Source organism: Notothenia rossii (assembly GCF_949606895.1).
Source record: "Notothenia rossii genome assembly, chromosome: 8".
NCBI lineage: Eukaryota > Metazoa > Chordata > Actinopteri > Perciformes > Nototheniidae > Notothenia > Notothenia rossii.
The window spans coordinates 14,285,364-14,300,519 of NC_136906.1; the positions used below are offsets into that span (position 1 = coordinate 14,285,364).

General features: G+C 42.1%; 1 protein-coding gene and 1 long non-coding RNA gene across 9 annotated transcripts in view; one reads left to right on the plus strand and one right to left on the minus strand.

Moving 5' to 3' along the window:
- LOC307014413 overlaps positions 1-11,186 on the plus strand; it is an 18,437-nt gene extending 7,251 nt beyond the window's left edge. The window contains exons 1-3 of one of the 2 annotated variants that reach the window (XR_013801215.1): positions 3,513-3,560; positions 10,359-10,517; positions 10,645-11,186. This is a non-coding gene — a long non-coding RNA (uncharacterized lncRNA). Of the gene's footprint in view, positions 1-3,512; positions 3,561-10,358; positions 10,518-10,644 lie in introns of those variants that run through there. The other variant, XR_013801214.1, reaches the window with a different exon arrangement.
- Positions 1-15,156, minus strand: part of LOC307014410 (trinucleotide repeat-containing gene 6C protein-like) — a 44,979-nt gene that overhangs the window by 26,208 nt on the left and 3,615 nt on the right. For 6 of the 7 annotated variants that reach the window (XM_079642283.1, XM_079642286.1, XM_079642284.1 and 3 more), the window contains exons 2-4: positions 12,010-12,115; positions 11,193-11,214; positions 541-888 (exon numbers count right to left, since the gene is read on the minus strand). In XM_079642283.1, the coding sequence (XP_079498409.1) occupies positions 541-888; positions 11,193-11,214; positions 12,010-12,072 (433 nt within the window). In that variant the 5' untranslated portion in view covers positions 12,073-12,115. The remainder of the gene's footprint in view (positions 1-540; positions 889-11,192; positions 11,215-12,009; positions 12,116-15,156) is intronic. The other variant, XM_079642288.1, reaches the window with a different exon arrangement.

The window sequence follows — 15,156 nt, forward strand, 5'->3', positions numbered from 1 at the left end:
GAGTGAAAATAAACAGCAGCACCTGCCGTCCCACGGGTCCCAAGTACACTGCACTGTTACAATCACAGCACCATATGAAAAGTAGATAAAGCCACTGTCATTCAAGAGTGCCAACGCCAGAATATGCACAACACCACTCCTACGCAGAGCTGATAAGATTCAAACAACGGCCAGGTTGTGTTGGAAATAAGAACGGCAACATCATGTGTACAAAGAACCCCTATGTGAAGCTTTTGTTATAGGGCTGTGCACAAGAGTTAATTAAAGCTTGTAGTGTGAGTAAACACACCTACAGTAATAAAAACAGATGGTCTGTCCAGTTTACAACTACCCTGTTTGATACTTGATTCCACTCACCTCTCCTACCCCAAATAAATATACAGAAAGTGACTCACAGCCACCTTTAAATCTCCTACTTCTACCGCCACCTGTAAAGAAGCCCTTTTGCAATACACAATAATTGCATTTCCTTACAAAACCTTTTGCAGAACGAGAGGAGTTAGAGATAGCGACTCGCCAACAGATAGTGTCTCGGCTGACCTGTAGGCAGGCTGGACGTGGAGGAAGAGGAGCAGGAGGGAGAGGAGTGTGTGGCTACTGCTGCTGCGGGTTCAGTAGTGGCGGGACGTCCCGTCGTGGTGAGGGGCAGAGTCCCGGAGGGTAGAGGCTGGCCCCTCTTCAACAGCTGCTTGTGCTCCTGCTGGCGGAAGCGGGGGGGCACCTCTCGTGGCGGGTAGCGCTGCTGTGGCAGAGTCTGCTGTGCTGTCTGCGGCTGACCTCCAGAAGGGGCGCGCTTGCCATTGCCACTGCTTGGGGGCACAGACGGGACGGCACTGGGGTTGACGGGGGGAAGAGGAGGGGTGGGGTCGAGCTTGGCAGATTCTGGCACTGTGGAGGTGGGAGGGGGTGGAGGGGGACAGGTAACAAGAGAGCAGAAATGCAGGGATGAGGGAGGTAAAGGAACATTAGGATAAGCAGATTTTGTTGAGCGCAATTTAGAGCCAAAACAATTACTGACTGATTAGGCAACACAAACTCTGTTATTAAGATTTTTTATTTCATCCGTCATTATATTTGTAAGAAACAACCAAAAACTGTGGATTACTGTTAGTTGCTGCCCTAGCGAGTGCAACAAATATAAAATAATCAGTATAACTTCAGGGAAGCTGCCTTGGCTGAGCCTTTTCTACACTGTTTCTTCTCAGAGCCATGGGCACTCTTGGATGAGGTCCATCATTTTAAATTGAGAAAGGCAAATGAGGAGAAATACAGCAGAGCCTTGATGCTAGGCAGCGGTCAGTAAAAACACATGGCTGCTTTTTGGAGAACCAAGGAACTGTAATAATGTCAGGGTGACGCTATAATAAAGTTTCAGGCTTTAAGGATGCCAAGACACACAAACGCCACGGTGCCAAGTCACAGATTAGAAGTGATGAGGAGGTCAAGTGCCAGATAATGGACTTAGATCTGCCTGCTGCATTATCCTGGGCCATTGTCTCCGTCAGGACAGTACTGTTAAGAGTCAGAGTGCTCAGCCCCATCAGAGTGAGCTACTCATGGTTTGTGGCAGGTTATGGCCCCCGAAATGATCACCGCTCAGTGCTCTACAAAAGCTGTTAGACATTAACTGCTTGTGAGGCTCCTGAAGAAAAGTGCTCATGTCCTACTAGCTTTAGTTACCCTAAGCAACAGATGAGACACACGCATGCACGTACGCACACATAGACAAATATTCCTGAACCTGTAATTACTCATTTGTGTGGCCACTTGGGGATAGCTAAAACAAGTTGAGAAGATTCAAATATAACAAAGTCGTTAGCTAACAAATACCGAATTACACATCCAGCAGTTACAAAGAAACATTAAAGTTCATTTTGAGTCGTGTTTCTGGACACCTGCCGGATGTAGGTCCAATATTCGCTCTCTTTTTGGTGAAAAATTCTGAGGGAAACATCTGGATCTTTTAACTGCTAACTATGTTTACAATCTTTTTGATGAAAACAGCTGCCTGCCGCCGACCTCAATGGTATAAGAGGGTTTGGACTGAACCAAAAATAATTGGACAGCTAATCATAGGCTGAATCCAGCTATAAGGCTGAAGCTGAAGGGAGCGTCAGATTCAGGTGATAATTATCGGTAGGTAGATGCCTTTCCCGCATTTTGCATAATCATTTGATAAATGTTATTATCAATAAAAAATGAACTGTCAATGTGCACACTGCTAACAACATATGTCACCTAATTTCCCTTTTTTTTAAATGCCAAAAAGAGAAACCAAAGCTGTTAATTGTAAAGTCCTCAGCAGGCTAATATACTGTAGCTTAATGGGGAAGTGAAAGGTTAAAAGGTCACGGCTAAGTCAAAAAGGATGATCAGGGTCGGTGAGCCGCTGCTTGGTGAGATGCATCATGGGAGACAAAGCACCCTGGATAATCGCCTCAGTACATTTCATTACATAATAAAACAAGCTGTTAAACTAGAATGTAAACAGGATGCAAGAAATGTGTTTTAAACCTACACTTGCTTCACAACAACAAACATCAGCTGATCTGACATAATCTTCACTCAGCCAGAATGCTATTTCAGTTTCTCCTGGTAATAAAATACAGGACGAGGGACGGAGTAGAAATATATTTTTTTAAAAACCTTGTCGAGGCAGCAACCAAAATAAAATAAAAATCTTTGTGTGGCCGACGTGAGTTATAAAGAGCAGTGTTTTGCCATTGGTTTTCGTCCCGAGTGTGTGCAGTGAAGCAATGACACACACATGCGGCCGGCCGACACACGAAAACAAAGAGTTATGTAATGCTGAGGCCCACACTGAGGGGAGAGGATGTCGTGGAGTATGCATCCACTCGGTCTTGAAAATACTGACAGACATGTTTGCTCACCTAAAGCAACCATTTACCCCGTTTTCCTCTTTTTCTGTGTATGTTTATATCTGTCATGCATGTGTAGGCGCTGGGGGATTCCTCTGTCATTTGTGCACCCTGCGCTGAAGCCCCTCTGTAGGCTAAAGGCACCGTCTGCATGCGTGATCCAGTTTCACCCGCATCTGTCTGTGTCTCCCTCTCCCTGCAGCTCAGGAATCAGAGGTGAGGGGGGGGGGGGGGGGGGGCTGGAGCTCGCCTCTCATCGGATTGCTCTACATCTGCTCCATTTCCCCTCTGTTGTTGTGCTACATCCCTCCCTCTCCCTTTCTCCTTCTTTCACTGTAATACTGCTATTATCCTTTTTGTTGTTATTACTCTATTAGGTGTGGCAGAAAACTCCACGGCCAATTCTCTTTGCTGATTTTAAGGTGCGATTTCCTCCAAAAATATGTGAATGTCGCAATGTATAATAATAGTTAAGCAGGCGGTCGTTATACAGTTGGGACTCTCTGATGTGTGACGTCGATTCTTCTGGAAGCTGGGGGAAGGGGGAAGCTTGCTGGATGCTCCGTTAGCCAATCAGAGGGGGGAGACGAGAAGTGAGAGGGAGGGAGAGCGAAAGCCAGAGCTGACGTACAGGAGGAAAGGAAGGAGGTAGAGCAAGGAGACTAAGTGTTGAAGAGAATGGTGAGTGTGTGTGTGTATGTGTAAGACAGTCTCACTGCCTGAAACCAGCTCGGCTCTAAATCCGCTTACAATTACAACACTTCTTTCCGATAGTACGCCACTACAATAAGAAGTGTCCTGCACATTTAGCAACGTCTAAGTACCTCGGTCACTAAAGCAAAAGGTCCTAATAATTGCATTATGGTTATATGAAAGCCAAAGACTGAGTCTAGTAATGAAAGGGGCCAGGAGACAAAAACAAACAAATAGATATAAACCTCAGACATTTACCAGGTGTGGATTACAGTATTAAGCAATTCACTTTGTACAAAAAAGTGAAAAGAGATCAGAGTCCCTTGCTCTGACTGTCTATTTGCAAAAACACAGTCCTCAGCTATGCGAGGGCACCGGAGAATTCCCAGTTCATCAAAGATGCACATCAAACTGGGCCTTGGGGCTATGTGCGCTTCACGCAGAGGAAGACATCCCATTTTCGACTTTAAAAGGAGTCTTAATTTTCTGATAGAAAAGATGATAGCAAGCTGCTTAAGACCTAGAGTTTTTCTGGGGGGGGGTGACTGTCTGGGAAGATATCAGAGCTTTGAATGTAGTTGGAATAAAAAAGGAGAGGGTGGAGAGCTCTACTTCTGTCTCCCACTCCGATGAAAGAAGAAAAACAAGACACATGACCTTGTAGATAAAACATTCTTCTGTGTGTTTTCTGAGTGGAGGTCCATAGACAACATCTGTTCAGGAGCCCATGAAAAGCTAACATTTTCAAATGAAGGGAAGCCAATACAATTTTATGTTGACCTGATGTAAAAAAAAATTTAAACAAAATTAGAGCAACGATATCACAGTCGTACTTACAGGAGGCATTTTATTGGGAAAGTGTTATATTATGCAGAGAGCAAGCAATTTAATAATTGCTACAGGCACAGCTTCAAATGGGGACCTGAGTTAAAGCACTTGGATCACTTTTCCGATTCCAATACAATTACGGTACGTCCACACAGAGGCTTTAAAAAAATCTTCCAATTCTTCCAACGCTTCTCTGTCCATTGACTTTGAATGGGGATGACGTCACTTTGCCTCGCTTTTCGCCGAACTGCATTGTGGGGAAGCAAAGCGAAGATTTCCAGGATTTTCAGGATTCAAAAGTTGAGCAATGTTCAACTTTTGAAGCTGAGGTGGAAGCGTCAGCCAATCAAATCCCGTTTATGCAAATCTGACAGTACAAGCGCTAGCCAATCAAACCGCGTGTAAGCTGGGAGAAACATACCGCAGTTCATTTCCTCATATTCCAAACGAGAAATTACGGTAGCAAATCACCCGGTTCTTTACGACCAGAACTATTTACCGGGATACAAACCGGAGGAACCAGTCATGGAGGGAGGTGGCAGAGACAGTGGGTGAAACTGGTAGGTTTTCGCCTGTTTGGGGGGTTTATATATATATATATATATATATATATATTGCTCGCATAAAATCCCCGGGTTTTTTTGCTTCGTATGTCGGGGGCGGGAGATTCATGTGATTGGTTGTTGGTCGCGTTGCTCGCAAAAAATCCCCAAGCTCTCAGACACGCCCAGCTCCAAGATTTTCAAGATCTTTTCAAAGCTGCTGTGTGGACGTACCGTTAGCTTTAATAATAGCACCCTGCTGACCTGCTTTCCATTTATCAAAGTGGATTGCCTTGCTCTTAGGTGAAGTATAAACAGATACGCTTTTGCAAAACTTGAGTTTGTTAGTGATTATAAGCTTTCCATAGCTAAGCTTTTAATCAGCTATGTTACGGCCTGAAGGAAGCTCTGACTAACTAACCAAAGTTCATTTGGTTCCTTTACACCGGCATGTTGATGCTTGATGTCCATTAGGAGGCATGGCTCTACTTCAACTGGCATTGGTTGAAATAAAATGGGTCTTTTGTTAACTAGAACAGAAGCTTTAACACAAATTCTATACAAACGGTTCAACATCGCAAAGATAAGGGGGTGCAGATTTAGTGAGCAACACTTAAAAATGCATATTATATAAACACAAACATGTCTCCTTTTTCTTGAGTGAAAACGTGACCAAAGCCTTTTCATCCATGTGTATCCAAGTTTGACGAATTCCCTTTGATACATGCTTTCTCTTTAGCACACTGTATGTCAAGTGTATCTTATATCTGCTGTTGCTGCCAAAGTGTTATAGTACACTACGGTAATTGAAGCAAAAAGGGAAACATGGAAATGACTAGATCCTTATCAGATGTCTATTAAAGAGGAGGCAGCGGAAAGAGTATCAACGAATCGAGAGTGAGGAAGGGAGGCATGTCTTTAGGGTTTTCTCCATCTCTTTCCTCCTGGGGGATTTAACGTGTGAGCAGCGAGCCTCACAAGAGAGAAGATTACAGGGTTTAATTAGAAGTGAATGAATATGACACTGTAGTTAAGAGGGAAAATCCTCCCTCGCTGCATCACATTCAACCCGGACACAATTCTCTTTAAGAGCATTTGATGTCTGGGAGCACAGAGTGACAAGGCAATATACTGTAGGTCAGAGCATTAATCAAATAGTAACTAGATATCCCAACGGTGCAACATACTTGAACAACTAAGTGGTAAAGTATACTGTAAGCATCTTAGGTTTCCCTCCCCAGCGACAATCACTTGGCTTTTAAAAGGTTATTTCTCACCAAAGCTATTCTCAACATGCAGAAGAGCCACATGACCGATTAGAGGTCGGTATGCATGCTGCTCTCAGAAGACAGGTGAACGAGGGAGAGACAGAGAGACAGACAGCTTCCCTGGATTCACTACTGTCACGTCCGTGGCCTTTTGTGCCGGCAGCTGCAGGCAGACCAGATTCCACTGCCTGTTATGATTTAGAGGAAGTGATGTGTGGAAGAGAAAGAAGAAAGAGAGTGGAACGTCCTGTCCTCCTGACCTGGTCAGCAGCCCCTGGGCCAACACAATTCAAAGGAAAATAACTAAGACTGCTAAACTAAGCTTCATACAGAAATACATTTTTTTAATCAGAGAGAAATATCAGCCCTGCAGTTCACCTGGTAGAGCGGTGACCCGCGGGCTGAGGCCTTAACACAGAGGCAGGGGTTTGAGTCTGACCTGCAGCCCTTTGCTGCATCCCCTCGCTCACTCTTTCCTGACTGTTTCTAGTCATCCGCTGTACTTTCAAATAAGAGCACAACGTTACTAGGTTGTGGGCATTTGGATATCGTATGTGGCATAAGTGTTATCTTTTCCTATTTTTAAACGCTGCGTAACTTTAAAACAATTTAATTTGTCAACTTACCCTCCACACTTATCCACACGACTGATGAGTATTTATTAGAAATCTCATTGCAGAAATGTGAAAGCACAAATAGTCAACCCTACAATAACAATATAGAAATATAGAAAAAATTTGATTTTCTCTATCAAGTAAGCAAATATCTCTTTGAACCTGCTTATACATTAATAGGTGATGCAAAATCATCAACCAAGTATTTATAGAGATTGTATGGATACAGAACACAGACTTGCCCTTTGCAACCTAATTTCTATCTGCCATAAGCAGTAAATCATTTCTTTACATCACACCTCTCTTTACAGCCAGCTTCAGAACTTATAACATTTTAATTCACGACTTCCCACACCACTTAACGTGATACAAACACACCTTTCTGACCCACTAACCTCCATGTTTTGATAAAGAGAAAGTAGATTGCCCATTGTTCAGAGGAACCACACTAAATTATATTTGTAACATCTGTGTGACCCCTCAGATTACAGCGTAGCCTGAAAAGACATTTAATGACGATAAGCTCATATGCACAATTTATAGTGTGACACCCCACAACAGCAGAATCCAGATGTCAGCCTTGTTGCTTTTTCAAATGTGGTTTCATCTTCACCACTGCTGCATCCATTTAAACTGAGCTCCCTGGGATAAGACGTGTTGAAGAGGCGGTGAAGATGACAAGCGGTACGCTGCAATAAATCCCCCCCCCCCGATCGACCCGCAATTTATGACTCTCCAACACAAAGCACTGGGCGTAATTAAGCGGCAAATTAATCAATTATGAAATGACTGCCGCGACACTACTTTATAATAACGTTATCTTTTATTGCGATGTGTAAATGTGCGCCTTGATGTGCTTGTATATTGTGCCCTATCTTTTATATGGAGAGAAACGCATGGCAGGAACAGAAACACAATAGCCAATTAACCCCTAGACATTAACTCTACTACAGCTTGTTGATGCCTGAGGGCCTCCGCTGTGGGACAAAATGATCGGGCCAGTAATTGTTACAGTTAGACTAATGTGGTACTTTCTGAGTGCTGGTCATTTATCTCTTGCCTGGTACACAAACAGATCGAGGCTTGGCTCTGCTGTGACATTGACCTATAATGTGATACTAGCCTTAAGTTACATGCAAGTTTGAACATGTTTCTGCAATAATGTACACAACATTTTATGAAGAATTGACATTTAAGTGATGCTTCTACATCTGTACTTTGGTTCAAATAAAAATGTTTCCAGACGTAATATGCTTAGTGCGTTTATTCATCTGCTATGGTGTCACAAAAAAACCTCTCTCTCATGCTGCTGCTTCATTTCATTTTATGAATAATGATCAACATAAAGAAATAGGATGGAAAAAAATATTCTTTTACATACATTGTTTTGGGGGTGATGGTTACATGTACCTAGAGGTCACTATGTTTCACTCAATTCTAATAAAAAACAAAACAGAGTAGGACACAAGCTCAACTCACTTAGCGTTTGAACACACATCCTGACACTCCTATCTGTTTAAAAAAAAAAATGCTTTCATATTCTGTGCAATAATCCAAACTCAACTATTTAGTCTGTCTAATATATTTTGTTTGCTCTCAACTAAGAAAACTGAAGTCAGCAGAGTCTGCTTGGAGGCGGACTGAGACCCAAACAAACTGCACGGTCCAGGCAAATGCAGCAGGTTTGGTGTCTAAACACCCATATAGTTATTTTAGGATTTAGAGTAGAGCTTAAACGTTTTGACAGAAAAATAACTGCCAGCTATTCTGATGAATTGATTAATCATCATCGAGTAACATTTCATGCAGAAAATGTCATAAAAAGCAGTTTACTGCCTTTTAAACTTTCAAATGTGCTGCTTTTTCTCATTGTTTTCTGCTATTTAAAGACCAAAAGACTAGTTGCTTGAAAAACTATTAATAAATATGATACCGGTAGTTGACAGCCCTAATCTGAAGGTCAAAGTGCTACACATGGTAATAAAATCCATAACATTCCCCGTGTGGGTAAGTGAGAGGAAAGAAATCTTGGTAGAGTTACAATGTTAAACTATAAGAGTAAACCATATGTGTGTGTTTGCACCATACAGTCTATGGTTTGCACGAGCACGCAATGTACATATGCTGCTGGTGCTTGCCGGTCATATAAGGGGACTGCTAGAGTGAGAGTGTGTGTGTGGTTGTGTGAAGAGTGAGCCAGAAGAAGTATCCTACAAAAGGGCCCCCTCAGCTGTGCCGGCAAACAGGAAGCTGCCGTGCATTCTCACAGTTTCTCCTGGCTCCGTCTGTTTCTTTTGCTCTCATGCCGTACTCTAGCTCTTTTAAAAATCGACCAAAGGCACTGTGTTTAAGCAGCGAATGTAAACACAACAACGTATCTCATCTCGTTCCTTACAGCCCATCCTATTCTGCTCACTTCTCCCTCCTGTTGGTCCCAGAGTGGGCCTCTCTGCTAGACTAGACAGGAGGTGGTGTAGTGTTACTATGGTGCTCAGGGTGCTTCTGCAGATCTCCTGTGTACGGATGCCGGTTTATTCAGCCTACACACTAGCCATGTTCTCCTAATTAGTTCCCAGTGTACCCTTCATTAGTGTCGGATACAATCTGCCTCTCTTTGTGGATTAGGGACTCATTATGACCAAAATTAGAATTGTTATGGTAAATGAGCTATTCTACAGTATGCAGGTCTATAGAAATACTTTTTAATATGTCTTTGATTTGAAATGAACTCTTGATTTATTTTTGCATCTTTAATCGAGTCGTATCTGTGGTAAAACCATATTTTCTTTAAATAGAATTAACACATTTATAAATAGAAACAATCCTTTGCTTAATCCTCAAGTAGTACAAATGACTTAAGTAAAAGAAAAGTCCTACAGAAAATGAACCAAAGATCACATGTCCTTGATGGACCACACTGAAATGCAAAATATGTAAAACAGTCAAACGTCACATTTAAGGGGTTGAAGATCACAGTAAAATAATGGCATGGCATGTTGCCTTTATGAGCAGCAGCCGAGAAAAATAATTGTGCAAATCACAGCCGAGTTTAAAGAAAGGGAGGAAAGCCTGGTATATGTAGGTCAATTTGTGGATGCTGTGGAGCAAGACAAAGTAAACGAGAGACAAAGAGAATGCTAACACAGCCAACCTAGATCACATTCATTAGTGCATCAAACTGTGAGGGGCTGAAAGTGACTCACAGAAGAGTAAGGCGGGGGGGGGGGGGGGGGGGGGGGGGCTCTGTGACATTACTGCCTCATTAACTCATCCTTCAGGGAGAGCAAAGGAGGTCAAGGCATTGACCATTGAGGGTACAGAGTTCAAAGTTGTGTGAACCCATAAGAGCAGCAAGTAGTCCTTTCTACTGATCTTTACACATTTGGCCTCCCCACTCCCACAAACACATTTGTCAGAACACAGCTCTGGGCACACTCACGCTGTTATTAGGTGTCCATTCTCTTGCTGCCATTATGGCCACGCTGCCAAAGTCTGCCAGAAGTCCTAATCAGATTTCCCCCTGCTCGTCCCCAGCGAGACATTAAGTCCCTCTCCCATCTGCCGGCTCATCCCGACCTGCAGATCTGCTCCTGGGCTCACTGACTGTCCAACATGTCTACCCGCCTCTCTCAGGTTATTAGGAGCACTGTCTTGTGGAGACAAAGTGCAGAGTGGCTCTGCAGCTGCCACAAAGTAAGTTCAGAACCTGCAAGCTAAGCACTCTCTTCCCTTCACAAGTCACCTTTCAGTCAACTGTGTTGTGCCCTTTCTTTCACGTTTGTTTTGTGGTTCTATTTACTCTGTTTTTCGTCTCCGTCAGCCTCTCTCCTCACCTCTACCCTCCAAAGCGCGCCCGAAGAGCCCACAGGGAGCCTGAGCAGCATCTGTACCATCCCCATACTCCTTATTAGTCTTGTACGGGCACCTGGCCTCCGTTTTGGTTCAGGTAGTATAGACCACCTGGCGGCTGTCAATGTTTTAGAGGTTTTATTATAATAAAAGCTAATGATTCATTTCCAAACTGCACAGAATTCAACAAAGAGGAAATTAAGAATCTGTGGCTATACGGAAATCCTGCAGGGGAGTTTTTTTTTTTATCTAATTAAGATGACACTCCATAAAACACACCCACACGATAAGTCTCCCTACTGTTAGGAAACATTGTATCCAAAACTAATTGCAAGATTCATAGCAGAGAAACCATGCAAAATGTGTTTCTGCCTGAATTTAACAACTGTGTGAAACCTCATGCAGATGTAGCACAATGTAACAAAAGCAAATAAACATACTACTTAATACATCAATTACATCGGAGGTAGCTATTTAATATGAGCGACTGAATACACATGTTTAATGCACACAACTCACCTTTGGTTCTCTGTTCTGTGGCCTGAAAAAAGACAAAACAATTATTAGTAAAAGAAACAAGTCTCTGAATAAATAAGATTAAAACAATAAGCATCTTTAATTCAAAACGGTGGCTCTAAATGTGTGCCATCAACATGTTATTTGCATTGGCTGGCTCCCCGGCTGAACTACAGTGCTGGAGCAGCTAGCCGGGGCAGTTGGAACAAAATGTTCAGGAGCTTTTTTTGCTCATCTATTGAAATGCTAAAAGGGTCATGTTCATCCCTGGGACGGGGTGAGCGGGTTTCATTGGTCTTGTGGCTGGAGAAGGAGTTGAATAGATAACAAGAATGCTCCTCTCATACATGAGGAAACAGACATAAACATACTTTCACCGACACTGACAAAAAGGGACTAGGAGACATAAAATGAATTACTGGGAACAGCAGGCAAACACTGAAAACAGATGACCCACTGAAGGAAAAATTGAAGGGGGGGGGGGAGAGGCGGGGGGCTGCAGGGTGAAAACAGCGATTCAACAACTAAATGAAGTTCTGGTTAATGCTTCCTGTGGAAACACACATGACGAAATGCATGTGATCCATGTGCTGCTGCTTGAGAAAAGAATACCTTAACCCTACTTCAGACCTGTCTTTTGATGTGCACTGTATGTTACAATTGGAAGTACAGTAAAAGATCGGTGTGCAATTACTTTGGCAGTATTTCTTTGCACTGCTTGGAGGTGTTGGTCAAGCAGCATGACCCAAACTGGGGGAGTATCTTACCATTTAGGTTTAGATTCACCCAAATGATTTGAATTAAAAGCGTACAATCTTACCTTTTTCTGAGCAGCTTCTTTCTTTTTCTTCTCTTCTTGCTTTTTCTTTTTCTTATCTTCCATCAAATGGTTCTCTTCTGGTGTTTGTTTTTGCTTCTTGTCACAGCTTAAATACAAAGAAACAGAGAGAATTTGAATCTTTTCACAAACTCAGGAGAGATTTCTTAGATGCAATGATACATTTTTGCTCTCAAAGGTGAAATCAGTCGTTTTAATGTGGGCTGTTGTAACACACAGGATCACGAGCAAAATTGTAACAATCACCAGACTGAAGAATGCAGGATTTGTTTTACATTTGTTTGGCCAATGAGATGAAGCCCCTGTTCTTAAGTCTAAACGCCAGCCAGGGCACCCGATGCCAACACAACTCACAGAGCACAGAAAAAACAATACATGACTTCATGACTGTAAACGCCTTGTCTATACCCTGTCCAGAGAAGAAGTGTTCAAAATCAAAACTCCCTCGAGCTGAACACCACCTGACAGCGCACTGTAACCCGACAGTAAGTGCATCCTGCTGAGAGCTTTATCTATTCTAATTCTCTGCAAAGAAAAACAAATAAATAACAGCGGGTTTTTTTAAGGACTGAAAGAAGAGGAACATGTTTAGAAATATTCCTCACACTTTAAATGTGAAATTAAAACCATCAGCCTTTTCTCCCGCCATGCCTATGCTGCCGCAGGCGACAGCGGCGAGGGCCCATTGCCAGGCAACAAGCGATCCCCGAGGCCCGGGTGAGCAGTCGGGTGGAGACGGACAGCGCCTGAAAGCACCGCGCTCAAATCAGTTTGATGGTACAGGTTCGATAATGGAATCAGAAGAATGCGAGAAGATGAACTTGGGCAAGATAAGCTAATGTACAAATCTGAGTTGAAGGTTGTAGTCAGGGCTTGGAGCATGTCATGAAAGAGATGGGTCAAGAGAGGGGTTCGATAGCTTCAAACAAACAAACAAACAAAACAATGTCCCTTTCACCGTCCTCTCTAGTCTTTCTTGATCATGACGGCAAATGCGAAAAACTTTCATAAACATAAAATAAACACCAACCATATTGGTAAGAGAATTCAACTGAGCTTCCATTCAACCATGTTATGATGAAACATGATATTTCACTTACGCCAGAGTTGTGTGAGGTCAACAAAAGGTTCCCACACCCACATACCTCTGGATTGATCATCTCAGTGACATAAAGTGTAGATGATACTTGACATACAGCATGTTGGGAATATCTAGTAGGTTTTACTTGTTTAAAAGATGTCAGCACTTCCTGTACCACGGGCCGATTGAGCAAGACGCTTAGCCGTGTTGGTGGGGAAATTCCTACAGAATGTCAAGGTCCTCCTCATAATAAGGATGATAAAATACCTCACTGTTTTTTTTCGATTTGGCTGAATATTTTTTGAATGGTGTGAAAAGGTTGAGGCTGTTCCTGGTTTCAACATGAGTCAGTGCAGTGAAGTTTCCTCAGTCCTATTAAATGTTAGTTAGCAACATTTAAGTATTGTAGATCTTATTACATTGATATTTATAATTGTTATCGCTAATGGCTAATCTGCCAATTAAGTCACAACATTTGCAAGTGAACTGAAGGTATTACATAACGGGAGATCAACAAAACAACAATATTACCATTTATTTAAATAATGGTATAACTTTACTCTGGACTGTGCCAGTTCTTTTTCCAATCTACTCTTTTGACCCTAAGAAACACTGATGCATTAATCAATAACAATAATACACAGCTCCTCTCTCTGCTCCAGTGGATTTAAAAAATGTATATCCCAATGCTCTCTTTTCCTCTCCCCCCCTCTCTCTCTCTCTCTCTCTCCTGATAGCCTGTCAGTATCTCATGCAGCTCACTGATCCAGTAACTAATGAGTGACCCGACAGTGAAGAATAAATATATTTATATCTAGTTTAGCTAGTTCCAGAGGTAGATAAAATAGCATAGTGTGTTAGGTCCAACTCTTAGTGTGTGTTGCTCCGCTCACCGGTCCGTCACAGCGGGCGGAGCTGCAGGATTTCTGCTTCACACACGTTGCATACCGCTATTTTTTGTCATTTTCGGACACCTTAAAATATTGCCAGACTGGTGAAGCCAATTTGGCAAACTTGTTTTGCCGCGCATAGAGAAAGTGTCATGTATTTTACGTCATCATTTTGTGTCATGCAATCGGCTCTCGCTATCGGCATTTTTAGAGAGCACCGATTGATCGGCAGAGAGTGAGTATTGGTCGATATCAATCGGAGCATCCCCATTACATTGTTAATAAAATGTATTGTATGTATGTACAGCAGCACTGTGCAAATCACACTCTAAAAGAAAGACAAACAACTAAATAAATAAGTAGCAATACATGTTTTAATATATTGGTCAACATAGATGTAAATAAATGAAAAAAACACCAACCATGTTTGTTCTGAATGAACTGTTCATCAAACAGAATTCAGTAAATACTGGCAATCTACCAGGGATAGTTGATCCAAATCAAAATGAGATAACTAGTTATTTCAGCCTAGTTTACAAAGTACTGACACACTAATAGAAAATACCCATCGGTAAGTATCAGGGTTCATACACTTTTTCACCAAATTTTCCATGACCAAAATAATTACTCTCTCAGCAGTACCACTGAAAATTCTTTATTTTAACATGCAACAGGAAAATAAGTTGTGCCTATCTAAAACAAATCAAATAGTAGGCTTACTAGCTTCTACAGGCTAAAGCAACTCAAATCTCTCACCAGCAAAATACCTCGACAGTTAAATGCCATTTTATGTTTCATTACTATACGATACAGTATTTATTATCGTTATAGTATTACTATTTCGGCGATTAGAATAAAATAATAAATAATACAAATTGTAGTTGATGCAACTTTAGTTACATTTCCATGACTTTTCCAGGTTGTTAATGACCGTAAGAACCGTGAAGTATCCACTGTTACAAAATAACTATGTATTGGCCTTTTCAACTACATCACTTCTGGCTAGCTCAGCAGATGTCGTCATAGTTAGCAGGATCTGCATTCAGCTCATCCTGAAGCACTCCAGGCCTGATGGGTTTAAGAGCAGCAATGAAAAGACGTTGCATGATTAATGGATCGTCTTCATAACTTCACTGAAGTCCAGATGTGTGAATGAGA